This window comes from Mugil cephalus, chromosome 15, assembly GCF_022458985.1.
Source record: "Mugil cephalus isolate CIBA_MC_2020 chromosome 15, CIBA_Mcephalus_1.1, whole genome shotgun sequence".
In the NCBI taxonomy this organism is placed as follows: Eukaryota; Metazoa; Chordata; class Actinopteri; order Mugiliformes; family Mugilidae; genus Mugil; species Mugil cephalus.
In genome coordinates this window covers 24,117,898-24,140,632 of record NC_061784.1, presented here as the reverse complement: position 1 = coordinate 24,140,632, position 22,735 = coordinate 24,117,898, and the positions used below count along the sequence as shown (strand labels likewise).

Sequence of the window (22,735 nt, the reverse complement as noted above, 5' to 3'; positions counted from 1 at the left end):
TCAGTTCATGGAACAATCTGAACAAAGACACCAAAGAATCCAAATCAAAATGTACATTTAAAAGAACAATTAAAGCCAGAATGTGAATGAAACATGATAAAACATGTTAGTTTGATTGTGTAGTGATGAAAGATGGAAGAAAAATGGAAACGTGACGGTCAGTGTTGCCTTCAGAGGAAACTGAGGACACAAGATTATCAGAGCATAAAGTCTCATCTACTTCCATTTGGACATTTTGAATAAAAAGCTCATAATGAAGGAATTATATTTTATAAACAGATTCACACAGTCAGTGAAGTAAAGTCACATTTTTTCCACTGTTTCTCATTTGAGATTAAACCCAGACGTCCAGCTCCGTTACACACTGTTCTGTCTGTGAACAATCCAAACTTCTCTGGGCAGCATGTCGGTGTTTAGAGCATTAGAGCATCATTGGCTAAATGAAACGTTAATCATGCACTAAGTTGGCTGTTGCCTGGTCTCAGTGGAGGATACATGTCTAAGTAACTTCCACACCAACGTTTGAAAGTTTCCCAGCAGAACTCTGACACGATGGTTTCATGTTATTGACGGTCAGTGGTCGTAATGTTGTGGCGGGTTCATACAGAGGGTTCTGGGGTCGATACCTTGAAGAGAGTAACAGAGATGTCTATGTTTTCTGGGACGGGCCACACCACCATTCCTCTGTACGGGTTCTTGATGCCAGGCTGCCAACTGTGGAGCTGCACAGTACAACAAACAGCACGTTAACAACACGCACACTCTGTGTGTGTGTCTGTGTGTGTCTGTGTGTGTGTGTGTGAGTGTGTGTGTGCTTGGCTTCACCTTGGAACACATGCGTCTGTTCCTCCTGGTCCACACCACCCTCAGCTTGTCCGGTTGCCTGTAGGAACACGAGCAACAGGTCAAAACAGAAGCGACACCTCGACTGGTTTGTTCCACACTGAGCTCTGGAAACGCGTTTAATGAGACACAACTGGTCATTTTAAACCTTTAACACAACGTGGACGTTATACAAAGAACACATCACAACACATCAGGTCTCATGACTGTAAAACACCACTTCCTCTGACTCAGGGAAAACACAGTGAGTGTCTATGAGATATTTGTCTATCTGTCCGTCTGTGTCCACACAGATATGACACAGTGTGTGTCTGTGTGTGTGTCTGTGTGTGTGTGTCTGTGTGTGTGTGTCTGTGTGTGTGTCTGTGTGTGTGTCTGTGTGTGTCTGTGTGTGTGTGTGCACATGCAGCTGTCCATTAGTGATCTGAGTCCACACAGTCGTGGGTGCGTCTCTTTCTCTAAGTGGTACGAGGGTTTTGACTTTTTCTTCGTGTTCTCTCCGTCTTCTCTAACACAGGAAGTGAAACAGGAAGCAGCTGGTCATGTGACCCGGGGCCGAGGCCTGAACGCGAGGCGTTCCTCTAGACAGGAAGAAGGAACCCCCTCGACCCGAGAACGCACACACACACACATATCACACACACACTCAACATCATCATAGTGTTAATAAACAACCAGCTTCTCATTTATTCTACACTCAGTCTGTGTGTGTTAGTTGTTGTGTCCTGTTTATTCTTGTCTAATTTAATCATCTTCCTTTACTATAAATGTTATAGTTCCTGTTTATAGTCGACTGTATATCTCTGTTACATGTATAATATCAGTCACTGTGAATATACGTCAGTGTTTTATATCTACACGTCCAGTCAAAGGTTTTAGAAAACTCCAATATTGTCTCATTCTGCTCTGAAATAAAAGCACAGACCAAATAAACAAGTCAAGTTAAAAATAACATGGAATCAATATCTAACCCAGAATCTATTCTAAACTTTGGACTCGTCCCAGTGACCAACCAACCATCTTTATCTGATTAAAACATGTGAACACAAACATTCTTTCTTTTTTAAAATGGAAATCAAATATTTTCCAGAGGGTTCTTTACTTTCACTCTTCGTGTCCGGTTCATGACAAACCAGCTTCGTGGTGTTAAAGTCTAGAGACCGGGTCCTGGTCCTGCCCGTGGTTTCATCCTGAGGTGGTTCTGGTGGAGCTCAGACTAAAGTTCTGGGTCATTATCTTGGTGTAGGATGAAGCAAATCTACCAGAGGAGACGGACGCCGGTTTAAAACGTTTACGTTTAATTAATTTTTGTTTAGCTGCTGCATCACAGACTCTGGAGGATTTCAGTCCTGAATGCGTGTGTGTGGTATCTACCTGCACTGAATGCACGTCTGGTTAGATGCTAAACTACATTATTATTATTCTTCTTTCTGCTTCAGCCTCACGGTGTAAAGGAACCGAGCTCTTTCCTTCCTGCTGCTGTTTGACTCCACAATGAAAACGATGAACAACATTATTATTACTCCTCAAGGTTCAACACGCTCAACACTTCACTGCTCACTCTGCTACATCCACACGTCACTGATGCAGTTCAATACTGTGTTACAATCCAGTTTCTTTTGTTGCATATTTATACATATGTTTTTATCTTATTATTTATCTTTTATACAGTCTACTCTTTATTCTTGTTATTTTTCTGCCCTTATGTATGATGTTACAAACTGCAGTTTCCCCTTAATGGGACAAACAGAGGAGTATGAACGTGATGTCACAGTCAGCTGACGTCTCCATGGTTACGGCCACTAAGTGGCAAAAAGTGACAGATGATGATAGAGATTAGCAGCATTAGTTTGAATCGTAGGCTTTAATAGCGTCTAAACTGTAAAATTAATTGAGAAAAGGTGAAGAGCTGTTGTGTGATTGACTGAACCAACAGGTCTGAAAAGCAGTCAGAGATTTATTTTATATTTTTACAGAAATCTGCCAAAGAACAGAGAAGTAAACGGATCAATGCATTAGAAGAAACAACCAGAATCCAGACTCAGAAACCTCCTCATCGTCCTTTTAACGCTACAGTATTGTGTGGCTAATGCTCTTAGCGTTAGCATCTTTTATTTGGCTACATTTATCATAACTGAAATGAACTAAAACTAACTGAAACTGAGGCTAATCCACTTTATTAAATCCACACTAGTTCATATGGATCATTGTTGAGTCCAAATGTCCCTAATTTTCTCTGATAATCCACATTTTTCCTGCTCTCTCTGTATTTACTGATACATTTCACCATGTTTTTGACACTCAGGGGGCGTGGCCTCTGGGAGGAAGTGACATCACTGCATGTCCTCTATAAAGGTTTTCTATTCCATTATTTATTAGCATCCCCATTAGCTTCCACCAAGTGCTCGCTAGTCTTCACAACAAATTCAGCAACGAAAACAAATAAAAGCTGAAATTATATCATAAAACTAAACCAGGAAACATAACAAACATTAAATACAATAATTCAACAAATAAGTGAAGTCACTCTAAGTGTAAATCAAACAGCAATAACCAACATAGCCTCAAAAATACAGAGAATACTTTCCATGTACTAATCTATGTACGAATTTATGTTTAAGTAAGTTTTTAAAATAAAAAGTCCCTTGTCGAGTGTTATGTTCGTGGGAAAAGCCTGAATATATATAATATATATATAATATCTAACCTATAAACTATATCATCGACACATTAGACAGAGCAGCGTTAGCTTATAGATGCTAACTGTAGCTCGGAGCTCTTTGTGTGCACATGTGTTTGTGTGGTATGTGTGTCAGGGGGTCATCAGAAATAGACCGGCAGACTCACAGTTAAATATAAGACACACCAAACAACTTATGGACAATTAAAAATAATCGGAGACAAAGGTTAGAAACGTCTGGTGAGGACGAAGCTCGGAGCAGGAGACGTGTTATTACTCCTCTGGTCTGAAACGCTTCAGTATCTGTGATACGTCCAGCGTTTAAACGCAGCCTCTCACTCACTGAAGCCTCCTCGTGGTCGTGTCACATGACGTTTTCCCTTGTGTTACGTAAAAATAGTTGTTGTTGTTGAGACTGTAATTAGGTTTGAGCCACCAGCATCATTTCTCTTAACTGTCTGCAGAGAATAATCACAGACGCTGTCGCTCCACAACATTAACACGACGGACGCAGAACGTTTCAGGGATCGTGTCCTCACACCTGATTCACTTTGGGCCAGAAACTTTCAACTTTCAGGGAAAAACAAATCGTATTATTTCAATCCACTCATACATGGTTTAATAAGTTCCTTGTTCGTCTTAGTATAAGCAGCAGTTTTTTGTCTTTGCTCCACGTTTCAAACAATAGTTTCACAACTAAACGTCATGTTTACGTTAAATTCATGTCGTCTTCTTATCTGCGTCCTGGTTTCCAGTAAAGTTCAGCTTAGTTAGAAAGTTTTGGTCACGTCGCGCGACAGGAAACAGCTCTGACGTTAACATGGAAACGTTTTAGGGTTTATTTGCAAGTTAAAACTCGACTGCAGGTGGATTTTAGTCCACTGTTCATTTGCTTTTAGCTCCGTTTTGGTCTCCACCACCTGAATCTAAGACGTGGGGTCACGGATCAGGTCAAAATTAAAAATGCATCTCAGTGGAGAGTTATTTTAAATCATCGCACTAAATCAACACAAAACAGGAACTATGGACTCATTCCTCAGATTCTAGTGTTTTAGCTCTGCTTTGGTCTCCACCCGCTCCCGTCTGAAGGAGAATCTACGCAAAAACCAAACGGCAGCTTAGTCGTCAGTAGGTGAGAATTAAAGACTCTGGAGATGAGTTTGAGACTACGTGGAAAGTCCAGTACTCTATGTACGATGTGGAGTCACAGGTCGAGTCACATAAAACGAAACAGGAACTGGAACCGTGTCTCAGGCTCCTGGCAGGTTTTAGTCCAGTATTTATTCTCTTTCTCCTTCAGCTCTGAGTCTGAAACCTTCTAGTGCAAAGTCTCCCAGTCGTCACCAGCCTGAAACGGCATCAGCCCCGTGGAACAAACACCTCCTGCCTCTGATCTTAGACGTGATGAAGTGTCAGAAACCTTTGACTCCAGCCACGAACACATGACTGAAACTTTGACTCTGAGTCCGGCCTGTGTTTCCTCACTTCCTCCCTCCCTCCCTCTCTCTTTCTCTCGGTGGTTCCTGACTTTAGCCCCGGTGACTCAACAGTGCAACTATTAAAGACTTATAAACTCTGATTTCATCACAGAGGGAGTCGCCCCGTCCCGTCTGAATCACCGCGCTGCTCGCTGCCGATCACACTTTACTGTGGCTCCTTCAACGTAAAACCTGATAAGACCTGAAGCAGCTGGAAAGAACTTTACAGTCATTATGTAAGAGGAGGTTTAAATATGAAAAGAGAATAAAAAGTGTCAGTAAATGCTCGTGTCAGGTTCTGAATGAAGGTGTTTTGTATAACAGGAAACTGAACCACACGTCCAATAAAGACTCAGCTTATAGAAACTGATCAGTGACCAGTCTGGTCTGAGGAAACTGAACTTCAGTGCTGACTAACATGTCATGTTCTGGTGTTGCGTTCACTGACCCAACGCGCCCCACGCTGACGTTTCATGATGAATTCACTCATATTTACAGATACAGGACTAGAATAAGTGCAGATTTACTGTAGTATAAAGGTTTTTGGATAAGGGGGGGGGGGGGGGGGTTCCCGGGCGAGTCCAGCACATGCACATACATGAGGGACGCCCTCATCCGCGTCAGTGCAGCGGAAAGACCCACAACACGAGCACGGCCGTGACCGCAGTGGGTTTTATTATAGCTAATAACAGGCCACAAGCCTCCACAAGGTGACTGACACACGCGAACACGCAAAAATAAAACTTTAAAACTGAAGTCAAACGGGATCAAACTCACCATTTCTTGGTGCACTCCAGAACCAGCTCCTGGTAAGAAGCCACGAACTGAAACTTTGAAGCCTTTTTACCGACGCGCTGAAGCCTCTTCCACACCGAAGTCATGACTTCTCAAAACAAAACCAAAGAGAGGAAGAAGAAAAAAGAAAAGGACGAATTCCTCCGCAGCTCAATAATCCAACAACTTCTCCTCTTCCTTAAAAGGTTTTCCTCTCCTCCTCCTCCTCTTCTCCTCCTCTTCTCCTGATCCTGGTGATGATGAGGTTGAGGATGATGATGATGATGAAGGTCACACAAGCCGTGACTTGTGACGCTCATTCATCTGTAACAAGTAGAATCCGTCAGAGAGGACGTGGACGTGGACATGTGTCCATGTGTCTCCGTGTCTCCGTGTCATCAGCTGGAAGGAAACATGGAAACTAAGTGAGTGAAAAGTGAAAGTGCTGCGCGTCCCGGACCCTGATCCACATGGAGACGGCGCAGTTCTGTTGTGTTGTAATAATGTAGGTCCGCTTCCTCTACTCCTCCCCCCTCCCTCCCCCCTCCCTCCCTCCGTGCGTCAGCTGCAGCCTCACACACTCAGACTCAGACAGGATATATGCAAAGAGCTGCCGCCGGTGATGCAGCAGCCGCATGCAAAGCTCTTTATCTGGCGCAGAGAGACACAGGCTCCGCTCAGACCCGCAGACTTTGATCCCGACTCTGTTTATCAGAGTTCATGCGTCCACAGTCACTCAGTCACTTCCTGAGTCCGAGCAGCGCCTTTAAAAAGCTAAATAAATAAATAAAGAGTTTGATGTGTTACTACAGAGGAATGGTTTCCACGCACGGAGCCAGCTGGGCCCGGAGCTGGGGAGTTTCCTCACTGACAGCACGAATGTATTTTTAGCTGGAGGGACAGAGACGGATGGACGGACGGGGACAGCTGGAGGGGGGGGGGGGGGGGGGGGGGGGGGGTCAGAGTCTAATGTTACACCCTGGGTCCAGTATTCAACCCCCCCACCAGCAAACACGCTCACACCTAACAACAGGTGATGTCTCTACCGCCCCCCTCAGGCTTTAGGAGGAGCTTCATTAAACCTGACCTCTATCAGCCATATCATTATGACCACCTGCAGAATATTCATCAGACACGAGCCTTCTGAGGTTAGTGTTGTTTCTAAAGTGCTTTTGTGTTTGTGTCACGCTGCATCCTCCTGTCACCTTTTATGACCTTAAATTTGATTCTATTTATTAATTTTTCTCTTGTAAGTCTTTGCTTTTTTTTAATTATTTACTAATTTTAGGTTTTTAGGGTCTTTCCTTCACCTGCTCCTGTTCTAATGAATATTGTTATTTATTCTGTGTAGTAGATTTTTAAGTCGTGTGCGTGTGGATGTGTTGTAGGACGGGGTGGGAGGGAGGGGGCTCAGGTGGGATCTTAGTGCTACTTTCTGCATGAAAAGTGATTTACAGATTGTAAAAGAAATTGAAAATGATGGCGGTTGGAGAGGTGATCAGGTGTGTGATCGCTGTGATGTATTAATGCATGTGTGTGTAGTTAAGTTCTGTTGTTAAATATTGTGGAGCTCAGGTCACCTGCCCCAGAGAAACGTAGCTGAGCTGCCATGTTTGTTAATGTGCATGATCTCTGTGTATTTTAAACCAATAAACGAACAGATAAAGTCTGACTGATTAACATCCACATTAATGAACATCAGGTAAAAACGTTTCCCAGCAGAACAACTGAATTATTATAATATGGTTCATTTACCTGTTACTGGTCGTAATGTTGTGGCTGATCGGTATCTTATGTTAGGGACTTGTCCTCTCACGTGTTTCCTTTCTCAGTGCTGATCTGCTTTAGTCTTTTTATCCAGTTTTACAGTAACTATAACATGATGGCAGCACATGTTTAATTAACTCTTTAATGAGAGAAGATCAGGGACTAAACAGTGAACAGTCATGAGCCCAAATTACACTTACTTCCTTTTTAGTTTAATTCTAAACATTGTCCTTATTAACTCGTTCCTCTTTGCACTAAAACAAACGTAATAACTTACCTAGAGGTTATTATTCTGATTCTTACTGGTTGAGATCAAACTGGGCCCATGAACTAAAACTAGTCCTGATATATAAAAACGATAAAGTTCCATCTGAGCTGAAAGTTTTTCCCACTGAAAACTAATGCACTAAAAATCAGAGAGTTGAAATGTTGGATTATCAACACAGAGCGACCGCTTCACCTTCTGGCTCCACCTCCACCTCCACCTCCACCTCCACCCGTCCACCAGCTGCAGGAGCTCAGGATGCATCCGTCTTACAACAGCAGCAACTTTAACTTCAACCCACTTCCACTCATTTTTAAATGCAACGGACATTTTTTATTGATATTTAAAATTTGCATCATTTTCCAATTAACCATCTTCTCTGAACTTTTGGCGCCCTCTGCTGGGAGCCGCCGAGCTGCAGGGATCCTGAAGAGGACGAGTTCCGTTAGAAAACCAGCTGGAGCCGGCGTTTCCACAGCGAAGAGCCGCCTGCTGAGGAACAGCTGAAACGTTTCCCTGTCTACGGTCGGACATATGTACAATAAAAACCTCACACCTGTTCACACCTGCACAGGAATCTACCGGAGAGTCAGACGGAGCAGCGACAGGTTTAATCTGATCCGGAAGCTCTGGAGCTTTTCTATCATTTTTCTGTTTGAAATCAAACTTATTTTTCTGGATGTGTTTAAAGTAACAGACGTGGATTAACTACGACTCATTATCATTATTATTATTATTATTATTATTAACACATGCTAGTTTTCTGTAGCTTTAAAGGATCAGATGGATACAAATTAAACGCTCCATTGTCGTAGTTCCAACTAAGAAATTGACAAAAACATTCAGATGAACAAAGCATTTCTGTCCTGACTGCGTGAACTTTTTTAAAATCCTATTTCAAGTGCGTTTTCTGACCAATTGTGGCTTCAGCTCTAAGCGAGGATTCAAAGTCGAACCAGAGTCAGTGTTCCAAGACAGAAGCAGAAGCAGAAACAGGGCTCCGCTACTGGCTGAGCTCCTTGAGGCTGCGCAGCGACGTGGCACAGCTGGTGATGAGGCTGCACAGCTGGATGCTGGCCTCCAGGGAGGCGGAGCTCTGCAGCTGGGTGGTGGCCCAGCGGAGTTTGGTGAGGACCACTTCCTCCGCCTCTTCCAGCACAGGCCGCAGGGCGGAGGTCTGGGGGGAGACCGGGGGGCGAGGGGGCGCCAGGGCCGGGCCGGAGGCGGGGGTCGACGGGGGAGGGACGGCGGGGGGAGGCAGGAGGGCCCTGCCCCCCGCGGCGGCCCCCTCGCAGTGCTCGGGTCTGGGCTGAGGAACGGACGCCGCCGCCCCCGACGCTGCCGACGCCACCGCCGCGCTGGTCTGGGCGTTACAGGGACCTCCGTTCAGTTCAAGGACCTGGGACGGTGCAGGAGACTGGGACGCCAGCTGCCTCTCTCTGACCTGGGACAAGGCAGCCTGAGCATTCAGAGCTGGACAAGAACACACAGAGGCAGGAAAAGACGTCTGTTAAGGTTTTATATAGAAAAATAAAGTCACACCATCATTAATGTGAACCTTGAATGAACAAATGAAGTTTGAAGTTAGCCTAGCCTTATGCTAACCTTATGCTAGCCTTATGCTAACCTTATGCTAGCTAGTTATCTAGACTAAAGGCTTAGAAAAATAGCAGCTAGCCTCATATATACTGTGAAACCCATGTGTTCATGTAATTTATGTCCATGTAGATAAACACATTTAACTGACACGTAACTTTACCTCAGTTACTACTAAGTTATCATGGCTAGCATGCTAATGCTATAATGATACTAAACAACAGTGAGACTAGTTTAATTTTCACTATTTATGAGTATTTCTAATTTCTCTGAGAGGTGGTGGAAGTCGTTCACGATCGGCCCAAAGCGTGACTCTTCCTTTTTCCTTTCTTCATACCGTTTACTTCTCTATATCCTGAACACTTGTGCAATGTCTGTTTTTTATGCATCTTCCGTCTTATTTTTTTATACATATATATTTTCTCTCCTTGCAGCTGTGACTTCACAGGAGCAACAGCAACAAAACTGTTTCTTTTAGCGTCCTGATAAATGCATGTGGTTTATCTGTGAGAAGGGATGAGTACGGACACTGGCTACCATGATGCTAACGGTGCTGATGCTAACGGTGCTGATGCTAGGTAGGAACCAGACTGATTTGGTTCCAGTGAGTTTTTAATTAGCTTAGCCTCCTTAGCTCTATCGCTGCATGGATGTCTGAGTTTGTCTAAAGTTTGTCTGGACTTCACCTCTAAAGATGCAACAAGGAGGAAACACCTGGAATTAGATTCAACACCTGACCACACATAGCATTAGCATTAGCATAGCATTTTATTAAAGGACCAGAGATGTAGCGTCTCTGATGCCTGACAGACGCCACCACACTGGTTATTTTATATTGGTTCATTTATATTATTAATTTAATATTCTGTTCAACTTGCATGTCATAAAATTACGTTTTTGGACCAAGTTTGTTTGTTTTCATTCTTTAAGCACCAGTATCAGATAAAACCTGATCCAGACTCGTCCCTATATCTGTGCGTCGTACCAGGATTGTCCTTGTCCACATCAGAGTCCAGCTCCTGACATGAGACACAGTAGTTTTTGTGCTGCTTGTCCTGAAGGAGAATAGTCTGGAAACACAAAGCAACACATGTCACATCCCTGAACACACCTCCAGGAATAGAAACAGCCCCCCCCACCCATCCCTCCATCCCTCCATCCATCCATCCATCCCTCCATCCATCCATCCATCCATCCATCCATCCCTCCCTTCCCCCACTCACCCCACACAGGTCGCAGCAGTCTCCCAGCATCTTGTAGCCCTTCAGCAGGTAGTCTCCCATCAGCTTGCTGATTTTATCCTGCCTCTCCCTACGCGCCTGGATCACCTTCATCTCTGCTTCTGTTGGAGGTTCCCACTCAAAGTCCTCGTCATCTGAAACAACAAGGAGCTGGTTTCACTCAAACTGAATACGACAAGAAAAAATAATACACATTCATAACTCATCTAACACCCGGAGCCTTCAGTTTATTCACACAGCTGCTTTAAAATACGGGACATTCGTGCATATACGAGCTAGCACATTTATGTTTACGGTTTATATTTTATTGTACTCAGTTATACATCCATCCCTATATATGTATTATTACTATTGTACCTTGTGCGCTGAGTAGAATTATTAGTTTCCTTTAGCAGCAGCTCTGACAACATGTCTTATCTTATCGTGATTTAAACGGCCGCTTTTATCGTAGCTACAGCACGTTTCCCTTCTCTTCTGCCGTTTTTCTACATCGCTCACGGCTTTAACACGCATGTGAAACCTTAACGTTGTGTTATTATGAAGTTAAAACCCTCGTAGCCGAGGAGGCTCAGCTACTAAATGATAACAAGCTATCTGGAAAAATCCTCCGCGCTAACGTTTAGCCGACAGAAATCTATCAAGTCAGCGAATATAAAATCACTCGAGGGTATTTTGACTAAACCGGAGTTAAAACGGTTCGTTAACATCAATAAAACGGAGTTAAATGTCAACGTTATCCAGCTACGAGCTCACAAACCTCCATTCAATGCCATGTTGCTTCAGTGCTACACGCTGTGCGTCATGACGTCACGTGCCCCGCTGCTTGGACGTCTTCTTCTTCTTCTTCGTTTATCTAAAAGTGAAAAGTTCAGTAGAGATGCTGCCCCCTACTGAGGTAGAGCGGAACTACGGCCATAAGACGCAATAACAATAACTTACTAAATAACTACGTTTAATTCTTTCTTTCTTTCTTTCTTTCTTTCTTTCTTTCTTTCTTTCTTTCTTTCTTTCTTTCTACGTTTAATTCTTTCTTTCTTTCTTTCTTTCTTTCTTTCTTTCTTTCTTTCTTTCTTTCTACGTTTAATTCTTTAATTCTTTCTTTCTTTCTGTCTTTCTATATTTCTTTCTACGTTTAATTCTTTCTTTCTTTCTTTCTTTCTTTCTTTCTTTCTTTCTTTCTTTCTTTCTTTCTTTCTGTCTTTCTTTCTTTCTTTCTACGTTTAATTGTTTCTTTCTTTCTTTCTTTCTTTCTTTCTACGTTTAATTCTTTCTTTCTTTCTACATTTAATTCTTTCTTTCTTTCTGTCTTTCTATATTTCTTTCTATGTTTAATTCTTTATTTCTATGTTTAATTATTTCTTTCTTTCTTTCTTTCTTTCTACGTTTAATTCTTTATTTCTACGTTTAATTCTTTCTTTCTTTCTATATTTCTTTCTACGTTTAATTCTTTCTTTCTTTCTTTCTACATTTAATTCTTTCTTTCTTTCTATATTTCTTTCTACGTTTAATTCTTTCTTTCTTTCTTTCTTTCTTTCTTTCTTTCTTTCTTTCTTTCTTTCTTTCTTTCTTTCTTTCTTTCTTTCTTTCATCAGCCCCATGTCTCATATATAATATATGACTAGTAAATAAATAATATCATTACAATAATGTGAATTAATAAATTACTATGAGACAAGTATTATTAAAGAGAAAACACATCATAACTAAATAAATACAGACACACACAATATTTTTATTTTTAAAAGCATTTTTTATTATTTCGGGATATTTTTACAACCAGAGTCATTTCTGGTCCATTTCACAGAAAGAAAGTTTCAAGTGAACCATGGTTGAATCACAGTGGCTTTTATTGGCTTCCCTCTGAATTCCTAGTTCATGTTCTATAAATAGATGAATGACTATTAATGTGTGTTTGTTTGTGTGGCGTCTAAAAGTTGAATATGATCTAAAGACTCCTCCTACAGAAAAGTGACTGGAGCTAAATGAGAACGAGGAGTCTGATGTTACATCTGGATGTCGCTGGTGTGTTGAAAAGCTCTTTGTCTTCAGCTGGTTTCTGTCCAGTGGTGTTCCTCCTGTTCTTCTTCCCCCTCCTCTTCCTCCTCCTCATCCTCCTCTTCCTCTTCCTCTTCCTCTTCTTCTTCTCCTTTGTTGTGTCTTCTTCTCTTTCTGTGCGTCTCTCCTCCACCTCCGTGGTAACATCCTCTGTGAGTAAACACGAACATTAACATACATTCATTTATAGATGGATTCTCAGTCCAGTTTATTAATAATGTGACATAATAACATTTATCTTTGAATAATATCAAACAAAGGCTCAGGTTTTCTTTTTAATATTTATCAAATAATAAATTGATTTTAATTATTGATGCATCCTGTTTGTCTCTCTAATGACAAACAGGATGAATCAGTCTGGAGAAGATTCACTTTACTGTTGTTTCTTTCTCCACAGTTTAAACATTAAGAGACTCTGCAAAGCGTCAGGTAGTTAAGATTCATTATTTTATTCCACATACTGGAGTAAAATAAAGTGTATGAATCTCACCTTTACTATGGGGAAGTCTTCTCTCAAGATGCTGTAAGAAAGAAAGAAACATTAAAAAAACACGCATCCATATTATACGTAACTTCAGTTCTAAATCTAAATAACGTGATTTGGAAAACGAAGAATAAAAATACTTACGTGGATGTGTTGTTTTTACTCTGTTAATGAAAGAGGAACGAAATAAAAGAGTGAGTAAAACTACTTGGTCACAGAAGCTCAGTTGCACATAAGAAAATAAAAATTAAATTAAATTATTAATTATTATGATACCTGCGGGCTGTGGGTGCATGAGTCTCAGCGGCAGCTCCACTGTGACGTCACTGAAAACCAAAAACAACCAATGAGATCTGACGTACAATCAAAGGCGCAGACGTCAACTCTAGCGATGTTCGATACCACCGGCGATACCGATCCGATACCGATACTTTGTGAAAATACTCCCCAATGTGTCCGGTAAAATTGGTATCTGGTATTTTAAATCAAAGCTCCATAAAGAAAACGAGACATCAGCCGGAGTTCACACATTACCTCCAACGACTGAAGTATCAAAAGTATCGGTATTTTGATTAGAGATATGGTATCGGTATCGCCGGTATCGATTCGTACATCACTGGTCGATAACTCTGCATCACTGAGGCTGTGATGTCATAATGAAGGACGCCACTGACCTGGAGGTGAGGCCGCCCAGCAGGCTGCAGGAGGTCAACAGGGACATTAATACACCTTCTCTGTTCACTCTCTTAAATCTGTAAAACTTTTCTTCTGCCATTAATAGTCTCTCACCCTCCGCCGGCCACCATCAGGTTCACTTTAATCTTGTAGGAAACCAGGATGCCCAGCACTTCTTTCTCAACACCCTGTCGCAGCCTGGAGGAGGAGGAGGAGGAGGAGGAGGAGGAGGAGGAGGAGGAGGGAATTACAGGGATTTGACGGATTACAAGGTTTAATTTAGTAGAGTGCACTTCGACAGCACACCACTGTAAATGTAAGCTCTGCACACACTGCTGCTCTTTCATGTGTGTTGTGTGTCGTCTCACATGGTGGTGGAGGCCAGGTTGGTGTCCTCGTCCTTCAGTCGCCCGTCCAGAGCCAGTCCCCTCTTCTCCTTGTTGTCGCTCAGCTGTGGCGTGATGCTCAGAGTTTTATCGAAGGTGCCGCTGGGGTCGACCGTCTCCCTGCAGAGGAGGAGGAGGAGGAGGAGGAGCAGGAGGAGGAGGAGGAGGAAATAAATCAAAAACCAAACACGTGGAAACAGGTGCACGTGTTCTCTCAGGTTCCACGTACCCAAACTCTTGGGAAAGAACGATCTTGGTGTATTTGTCTGCTGAGTAGAGGACGATGTCTGTGGTCTGTTCCACTGTGGGAGGAGGGAGGGTGTTGGGTTTATTCTCTTTAGAGCTGAACGATATATTTTATATTATAAAAGAGACACCCACCACTGATTTTGATTTTCTTGACGGTTTTGTTGCTCTCGTTGTTGATTTTGACTTTGAGAGGGATGGATTCACCGTGAAAGTAAAGCTGTTGAAACAGAAACAAACTCTTATATAAACCGGATGAATCTCTGACACGAACTCAAACTCAAAGCAGAGACCGGCCACCGTACATCTTTCTCCATGGAAGCTTCTAGATGAACGGGCTTGTCGGACATCATGAAGCTCTTGCAGATGTCGGCCTTGGGCCCGGCTCCCACCTCGGAGGGGGCGAACTGGATTTTACGGATGATGAGACGAGCGGTGTCCCTGCGGACGCAGAGGGAGGAGGAGGAGGGACGTTAGCGAAGGACGTAGAGGAAGGGACGGTGAGACACGGAAAAAAAAGGAGACGTGCTTCTTATCGATCTTTTCGTCGGGGTTGGACTTCTCCTTGGCCAGATAAGTTTTGACCTCAAAGTCGACGCCGCATGCCTGCAAAGTAAAAAATAAAGTAAATAAACGTTTAAACAGTTTATGGTTTGATGATGGAGGAGGAGAACGTTTACCTTCCCCTGGTCGTCAGGTCCAGGCTGCAGAGACACGGAGCACGGCAGGTTGTTGGGGATCTAGAGACAAAGAAGAACATTTACAACTAATGCTTCATGGGAGATTCTGGAGTAAAGTATTTTGTTTTTGCACGACACAGATAAATAGGCTGAAAAAACAACAATGAAATATCTAAATACCTATTTACTGTCAGTTACTTGGTTCAGTACCTGATGAACAGAATCTATGAAACCTGAGACCTGAGGCTGAATTTAAAGCTCTGATGAAAACCAGACTTTCTTTATGCAACTGCTTTAATTCTGCTATCTTCACCAGGTCTCCCTCTCAGAGGGACTAACCTGGTTAAATAAAGGCTGGAGGATGTATGTATATATTATTAGAGGTTCTTTATTGTGGTTTATATGTTGCATGTGCAGATATAAAGAGTCTCCAAACATAAAACAGTGCAGAGGGCGAAAGTAAAGTGTGTTGCGGGGTCTTAAACTCGTCACGTACTTCGAATGTGAAGGGGTGCGCGTTGTCCCCGGCCTTCTTCATCAGGGTGTCGTGCATGGCGGTCAGGGCGGGCTTGGTGCCGTCGGGGTAGATCTGGACGTGGTTCACCCAGATGTCCTTCCTGAAGCACAGGCCCATCACGTCCAGGTCGTCGCTGCCGTAGCGGAAGGCGCAGGCCAGCTGCACGAACACTGTGGACGCAGGACGTCACATCATCCCATCATTTCACCTCTAACATCCACTCGTCTGCTCAACCATCATCCAGCAAAAATGTTTCGGAGACGGGGCGTCACCTTTTCTGTCCCCAAAGTCCGCCGTGTCCAGTTTGACCACGCCATCTGAAAGAAGCATTGAAGACGTTTAATGCAGGAGCACGCGCACATCAGAGAAACCAAACGAACCGAAGGAACGCACCGACTTTGTCCACAGAGGACACGTGGTCCACGTAGTCCCTCTTCCCCAGGTAGAGCGTCAGCTGTCAGAGACAAGGAAGAGAAACGTTTTTCACTCATTCTCACTAAAGACGAGTTCTCTAAAGGTGAAGACGACTCTTACCCCTCCATTTCCACTGGTCTTCTTGAAAACCCTGGAACAAAAGAAGGAAACGTCAGTTTAAGTTGTGATCGTACGTCTTCATCTTTTCCTCAGGATTAACAGAATAAAACAATGATCAGGCTCTAAAGTCGCCCGTGTTTCTCGGCCGGTGGCAGACGGCCCAGTAATCCCTGATTGCCTTTTATCCAGTTAGGAATAGCTAAGTGTGGAGCGGCTTTATCTCATCCAGCCCGGATTGAGAGGCTGGATGGAGGGAGGGAGGGGGGGGCAGATAGAAAAGGAGTGACAGGACTCCCAAATAGCTGATTACCACTGTGACCCGAAAAAAATCTCATTACTGAAGCTGCTGCCTGACAACACGTCTGAAAGAAGACATGGAGCGACGAGGCCTTCGAACACCTTCAGTGAACTCTTTAAAACTAGGTCTCACTTTCACTTTTCAGGAGTTTAAAAAGTGATCACAGCCTCAGAAAGACACCGATCACCAGCAAGAGAAAGGAGAAAGATCATGACACCTCTCTAACGTTAAACCGTCTAAAGAAATGAACTTACTTTGCCATCTCTGCAGGATGTTTAGTCTGTGGGGAGAAAACAGAAAGAAAAGGTTATGAGAAGGTCACGTAGTCTGAGGTAAAGATTAAGACGTCAGTCCTCAGCTCTCTGCTCCCTGGCAGCTGCAGAGATGTTTTGTCTCCAGGATACAGAAGGTTAATCCTCCGAGAAGATTATGCCCACGGCGTTAGGAGCCTGAGCCTACATGCCACTCTCTGTCAGCTCGCTGGCCTCCGTCCAAACACCGACAAAGATTTACACTGGACACAGCACATGTTAAAAAACACAGCGAGTGTCTGGGAGGAGGGGGCGAAAGACTAAAGAGTAAAGACTAGAGACTAAAGACTAGAGACTAAAGAATAAAAGACTAAAGACTAGAGACTAAAGACTAAAGACTAAAGTCTAAAGACTAAAGACTAAAGACTAGAGACTAAAGACTAAAGAGAAGCTCCATCAGTGCTGCAGAAAGTTTAGCAGAGCTGCAAGTTGAGCTGTTGATCCTGAAGAAGATCCCAGGTGAGTCCTGTTTGTCTGATCAGTCCCTCACATGTTACTGAATGATAAGAGTCAATAAGTGCATTTTTAAAATCCAGTGACGTGTTGAAACGATTAACAGCATTTGTGTTTTCAATGAATTTATCGCTTTAAGCTAAAAACAGAAAATAAAGTTGCAGCATCAGTGACTGGTCTGAGTCTGTAAGAACCAAAGGAAACAAGACAAAAACAAAAACACAGGCCGGGTTTAGACTTCAGCACCACGGAGAGTTACAGCGGCAGCTCTCGCTCCTGATTGGCCGATCGCTTTAAAATATCCCCCTGATTGATCTAAATGACAGAGAAGTAAATCACTTCTCCTTCGTCTGTCAAAGCTGGAACGAGGGAAATTGGACGTGACTGAGGTTTTGTTGAAGTTTGAAGAGAGAATAATCGTCTCCTGTAACTCAGACCTCTGAGAATCACTCATACTTTTCCTCAGGTTCATGCAAATACTGCATCGAACATTTAACTGTTATTTACTCGCTATGTTTTTACAGTTATTTAAAGTATTTTTTTCTGTATCTGCATGTGATGCATTTCTTTTCTTAATGTTCGTAATGAATAAAACTAAAACGCAGTGATGCTGGATGTGATGCAGCTCATCCAGGAGACTCAGTGAAACAGATTTATCATCTAACAGGAGGGAGTTTAAAAATCCATTTCATGAATTCACTCCCATTAACTCTACACGTTAAATCACCAGGATCCTGGTTTCCTCAGGAGCCACAGTCACAGGATGTAATGTTTCTAATCTGCCAACTAAACTAAAATCTAGATCTTAGTCTCATCCCTCCATCCTTCCCCCCGTCCACCCATCCAGGCTGTGGAAGTCTTACCTCCCCTTGGTTGTCGTGGCCGTGCAGAGCGGAGAGCGTCGGGGTAAGTTGAGAGTGTGACCCCCCGACAGCTGATCTGCCCTTTTATACTCACAGCCTCCCTCTGTGCAGCATCCAGGCTTAACCGCTACATTATTGTTGCTGTTGCCTGCTTCATAATCCAGTTAAGCAATCAGCGGAAATCTTTTTTGGACTACAAAGAGTTTAAAAATACCGGGCGGCTAAATCAAAAGAGACAGAAATAAAAACCACACATGGCACATGACTCCGAGCGACGGAGGGAAGGAGTCTGATTCAATTCACACGAAACAATCATAAGAAATGAGCAAAAGATTCAGACAGAATTTAATAAGATCTGCTCTGATTAGTCTGATTGTAGTAAGTAAATATACATATTATAGGAATAAGCTTAAAGAACTGAGAAATGATAGTATTTATTTATAAGTAATAATATTAAATTATGTTGATTTATGGAGAAGATTGTGTTTGATGCATTTTGTATGTACATGTATGGATGTATAAACACACACATATTTGCTACATTTCACATATTCAGAGTTGATTTTAAGATCGTTTGTTGGTTTAAGCTGGTAAAGTCCTCAGATCTGCAGGTAGAAGCCTTTAAATAAAACTCAGGAGCTTTTTATCACTAAGACCTGAGGCTGCAGAGAATGTAGAAAACTCAAAACCTTTTTAGTTTCTTTCTTTTAATTGAATTGTAACTATATATAAATATTATGTCTTTTAATGTCTCATTAGTTTGTGTTTTATATAGTTTTTTATGACCTTTTTTTATTTATTTTAAATGTATTTAGGTCTATTAACTATTTCCAGGGTTTTTAAGGCGTCATTTTCCACAGTTTCTGCTCCTGTTTTAATGAAAGTCATTTTATTTCTTCTACATAATAAGTTTTTTAGTCGTGTTTCTCTCTGTGAATGTGGTTCAGGTCTGACTGACTGATATATTTGCTTTTCTTGTTTGTTTTTCTTTAACATTTCAATAAAGTTTCAGTCAGTTAAAGTAAGTGAAACAATCTCAGGGGAAAAGTAAAAGCAGCAGCTTCACACTGACTCAGAAATGCACTGATTCCATCAGTAAAAGGAGGAAAACTTCACGCTGCAAAAAGTGCATCACTAGAAAGAAGCTAAATATTCTTCTATTCAGTCAAATCATCTGATATTAGGAAAAACAAATCTGCCAACGGGTTAATTTATTATTTTTTTTCCTTATCAAAAATTAATTAATTAACTTAACCTCAAATACTACTGACACGTTTTACCCTCAAGAAAATAATGTACATAAACTTGTTGACCTGGTTTTTGTGTCAGACACTTTATTTATGTGTTGACTACATGAAGAAGCTTTTATTACCAGAGAGCTGATCTTCTCTTCACTGTTTTATATGATGAACATTGATTAGGGTCAAATTAACCCTAAGGAGTCACTCATAGGAGGATTAAACTAAACACAAAGTTCTTGTCTCTGAACAAAATATAAGACGTGTTGTTTGATTCATGGATTTTATGTTTTCTTCAAATCCCGTTTAAAAAGATATAAGATGGAAACAGACACAGAAACATGAGGCCGATGAACAATGAGTCTGGTTTGTTTCTTTTCTTCTGCTTTGCTCCTTAATTAATATGATGAATAAACTATAAAAACATATATATATATATATTTGTTTTGCTTTTAGCTTCTTTTAACCTGTTTGAATGAAAGAAACAGAAAGGCCTGATTGATGTTGTGTGACTGGTCGGGTAGAAGACTCAAAGATTAAAACCTTAAATGCAGATTAGAGGCCGAGATGTGTTTGTTTCAGGAGGCTGCAGCTATTTTCTTGGCTCGTAATAATTTGGATGCTCTCATTATTCCAGTCTGAGCTCAGCAGATTAAGGCTCCCAGCCTGTGGTGGGAGCGTGGACGGTAACGTCACAGCGAGACGTCTGATTCAGCCGAGTCTCAGCAACGTGCCAACAATTAGACAGAATCACCACGACTCCCTCCGACCTTTCAGCAAATCCTCCTCCGGCAGAACAACACACAGCTGTGAGTTATCGAGGCGACGCTGCAGAGGAGGAAATAAAAATGAAAACATGAAGCCAGTGGAGAGGGTTGGGTGTTGTGGCCCACAAGGCAGGGGTCAGTGTGCTGTACCGAGCCGGGCTTAGCCGAGGCCTTAGTTAACGCAAACCAGAATATAGGAGCGGCGCTGCTGAAGTGTTATGTGAAAGCGTCATCAGCTCCAAAGAGGCTCAGGTCGTTTTAATTTGTTTAAAAGAAGCCGGTTGCATAAGCGTTCTCACTTCTGTGACATTGTTCTGGTGAAAAAGTTGTTCCTCGGAGCCGGAGCCGAAGCCGAAGCCGGAGCCGGAGCCGTCGCGTGGCTAACGCTAATCACGCTTTACTGGGACGTGCTTCCAGGAATCTGTGTCTCTGGCTCGAAGCCTTTTTGATCAACGCTCAACGCACAACGTGACTCCGTGATTCCCTCTGAGGAGGATCTGCACTGACGGGAACTCCTGCTCATTAGAGCGAGAACAGGCGTTTACGCCTCCTCATATAAGGACAGAAATACCCTGATATATATGAAAATGAGACAGAGACAGAGAGTAAAAGACCTTTAGACCTGAAACACCTGAACCCACAGATGCACCAGACTCGCTCCTGCTTACAGAACATAATCCATTAAAACCATAATCTCTTAATAAAACACATTGTGGAGACTCGTCCTAAACAAATCCTCAGGTTCAGTATAATTCTGTTTAACAGACTCTTTAACTTTGGGCTTTGTCGCTCTCGTTTAACACTTTTATTGTGTTAGAGTCAAAGTTCCATCAGGAATCGACTTTATTTGGTGTTTTTTTCAGTGATTTGTTGCATTGAAGAAATGAAATGAAATTAAATGAAGCTTCAAAGCTCCAGTTTTACATTAAATCACTAAAGCTCCTGGTTTCACCGGATATAATAATAATATTAAACATAGTAAAACCATCTAAACTAAAATCAAGCTTAACACAACATCTGTGTCTCGTTCTTCGTCTCATCCCTCCATCCTTTCACCAGTAAAATAAAATAAAATAAAATAAAATAAAATAAAACATTAGTGTTAGTGGGTGTAAAAAGTCTATTTTCTTTGTTCCTATGAGGACGAGGCTTCATCATATCCTCAATAACAAAATAACAAAAGAAAATAAAATCATTTTTCACCGTTTTTGGAAAGTTTCTAAAAAAGAATTTGGGTCAAATTTGTCTCAATTTACACTTTTCTGTATAAAAACGAGTGGTGCATTCAAAGACAAAACGTCTACTGGGACAAAAACTAACATTTAATGAATAAAGTGGTGACATGGACATGAAGGAAATAAGTTGTTCACATGTTCTCTAAGAACCGTCTCTGCTGTGTAAGGTTCTCTGGGGAACTGAATTTCAAAATAAGAGTTCCATAAAGCATAAAGCATAAAGCTTTGAAGAACGACAGATGTTTTAATGAAGGATGTTTATTGAACGTAGCCTGATGAGACGACAAGAGGAGAAAGACTTTTATATTATTATTATTGTTGTATTCACATAAAGACACACAAACATATTTATGTACATACAAAAAATGACACTACCACTGAAAAACACAAAAAAACAAAAGCAAATAATTATAATAAATTAGACACAAAGACTATTCACATGTATATAGTTTATAAAAATATATCTAAGTTTGACTGAATGTTATTTATTTATTTATTTAAAGGTGGAATTTTGAAACTATTTTTTATATACAGCTTTTTTAAAGTAATATAATTATAATTTGGATTCTTTAATCAATAACAATTAATCCCTAATTACCCAACATGTGTATTGAACCAATTAACATGATAATTTGAACACGTGTAAATAAAAACTAATGACACAAAGTGAAGTTTTATATAAAAATGAACAGTATTTCCTGATAAATGCTGTTTTTTGATTATTATGGTCTGGACTCAGGGGTCACTGACCTTTGTCACAGCCTGTGAGGGTTAAACACACGGAGCTGGTATGTTAATAACCTGCAGGCGTGTTTGAAAACAGTGTAATGACTTAATTTAAAGCAGGTGCTGCAGGTAAATAATTCTCCGGAGGCTCCGTCTATTCACAGGCTCAGTTCGTCCATATGTGTCTGCACCAGGCTGCACAACACACACAACAACAACAACACATAAAAAAGAGGAAATATAAGCCGTGGAGTAAATCTGCTCTTAGCACCTCGTCGGTAAAGCTCCAGCTGGCTCGTGTCCGAGGAGTTTTATTTAGGACGAGGTGAGCGAACGACACTCTGAAGGAGGCTGAACTCACTAATAACGAGCAAAAGCCGCTTAATCAGTTTATTCACGGGCGGGAACAGAAGGAAACGAGACACAGGAACAAAATGATGTGACTTAGGGGCTAAAAATAAACCAGGTGACGCTATGTGGACACACGGGGAGGACACGCCGACCAGCCACAACATTATGACCACCTTCCTCCTGACGCTGTGCAGGTGACTGGTCACAGAACAGACGTGGGCCTGATGGAGGCTGGGGGGGGGGGCGGGGGCGCTTTGTCTTTTAATAACGTC

General features: G+C 41.9%; 3 protein-coding genes across 15 annotated transcripts in view; all 3 read right to left on the bottom strand.

The window, feature by feature from the left end:
* Positions 1–6,305, bottom strand: part of LOC125021099 (EH domain-binding protein 1-like) — a 33,357-nt gene extending 27,052 nt beyond the window's left edge. For 5 of the 12 annotated variants that reach the window (XM_047606952.1, XM_047606954.1, XM_047606957.1 and 2 more), the window contains exons 1-3: positions 5,779–6,305; positions 826–883; positions 627–722 (exon numbers count right to left, since the gene is read on the bottom strand). In XM_047606952.1, coding sequence (XP_047462908.1) covers positions 627–722; positions 826–883; positions 5,779–5,882 — 258 coding nt within the window. In that variant the 5' untranslated portion in view covers positions 5,883–6,305. The remainder of the gene's footprint in view (positions 1–626; positions 723–825; positions 884–5,778) is intronic. The other 7 variants (XM_047606960.1, XM_047606962.1, XM_047606958.1 and 4 more) reach the window with 4 other exon arrangements.
* Positions 6,306–8,117: 1,812 nt separating this feature from the next.
* On the bottom strand, positions 8,118–11,488 carry znrd2 (zinc ribbon domain containing 2). 2 transcript variants are annotated; one of them, XM_047608012.1, is made up of 4 exons: positions 11,402–11,488; positions 10,627–10,778; positions 10,389–10,473; positions 8,118–9,280 (listed from the first exon to the last, which is right to left on the bottom strand). In XM_047608012.1, exons 1-4 carry the CDS (start codon positions 11,415–11,417, stop codon positions 8,811–8,813), a joined length of 723 nt encoding a protein of 240 aa, XP_047463968.1. In that variant the 5' UTR covers positions 11,418–11,488; the 3' UTR covers positions 8,118–8,810. The 2 variants fall into 2 exon arrangements, with proteins under 2 accessions (XP_047463968.1, XP_047463970.1); XM_047608014.1 differs by lacking the exon at positions 11,402–11,488 and adding an exon at positions 11,002–11,316.
* An 885-nt stretch (positions 11,489–12,373) lies between these two features.
* Positions 12,374–18,252, bottom strand: arr3a (arrestin 3a, retinal (X-arrestin)). Its single transcript, XM_047606931.1, has 18 exons — positions 18,147–18,252; positions 16,774–16,799; positions 16,222–16,252; positions 16,081–16,141; positions 15,960–16,004; positions 15,667–15,857; positions 15,171–15,230; positions 15,020–15,096; positions 14,796–14,931; positions 14,626–14,710; positions 14,474–14,546; positions 14,227–14,364; positions 13,973–14,056; positions 13,858–13,881; positions 13,460–13,509; positions 13,328–13,347; positions 13,190–13,220; positions 12,374–12,849 (listed from the first exon to the last, which is right to left on the bottom strand). The coding sequence occupies exons 2-16, from the start codon at positions 16,779–16,781 to the stop codon at positions 13,343–13,345; spliced, it is 1,068 nt and encodes a 355-aa protein (XP_047462887.1). The 5' UTR covers positions 16,782–16,799; positions 18,147–18,252; the 3' UTR covers positions 12,374–12,849; positions 13,190–13,220; positions 13,328–13,342.
* Positions 18,253–22,735: the final 4,483 nt, after the last annotated feature.

Bases quoted from the DNA above. Each gene is read 5' to 3' on its own strand.
- arr3a (XM_047606931.1), bottom strand. The intron at 16,005-16,080 runs GTGCGTTCCTTC...TGCTTCTTTCAG, and splicing joins GTCCTCTGTGGACAAAGTCG to ATGGCGTGGTCAAACTGGAC. The intron at 14,547-14,625 runs GTGGGTGTCTCT...CTCCTCCCACAG, and splicing joins CAAGAAAATCAAAATCAGTG to TGGAACAGACCACAGACATC.
- znrd2 (XM_047608012.1), bottom strand. The intron at 10,474-10,626 runs GTGAGTGGGGGA...TTGTGTTTCCAG, and splicing joins ACTGCTGCGACCTGTGTGGG to ACTATTCTCCTTCAGGACAA. The intron at 9,281-10,388 runs GTACGACGCACA...GTTCTTGTCCAG, and splicing joins TGTGGACAAGGACAATCCTG to CTCTGAATGCTCAGGCTGCC.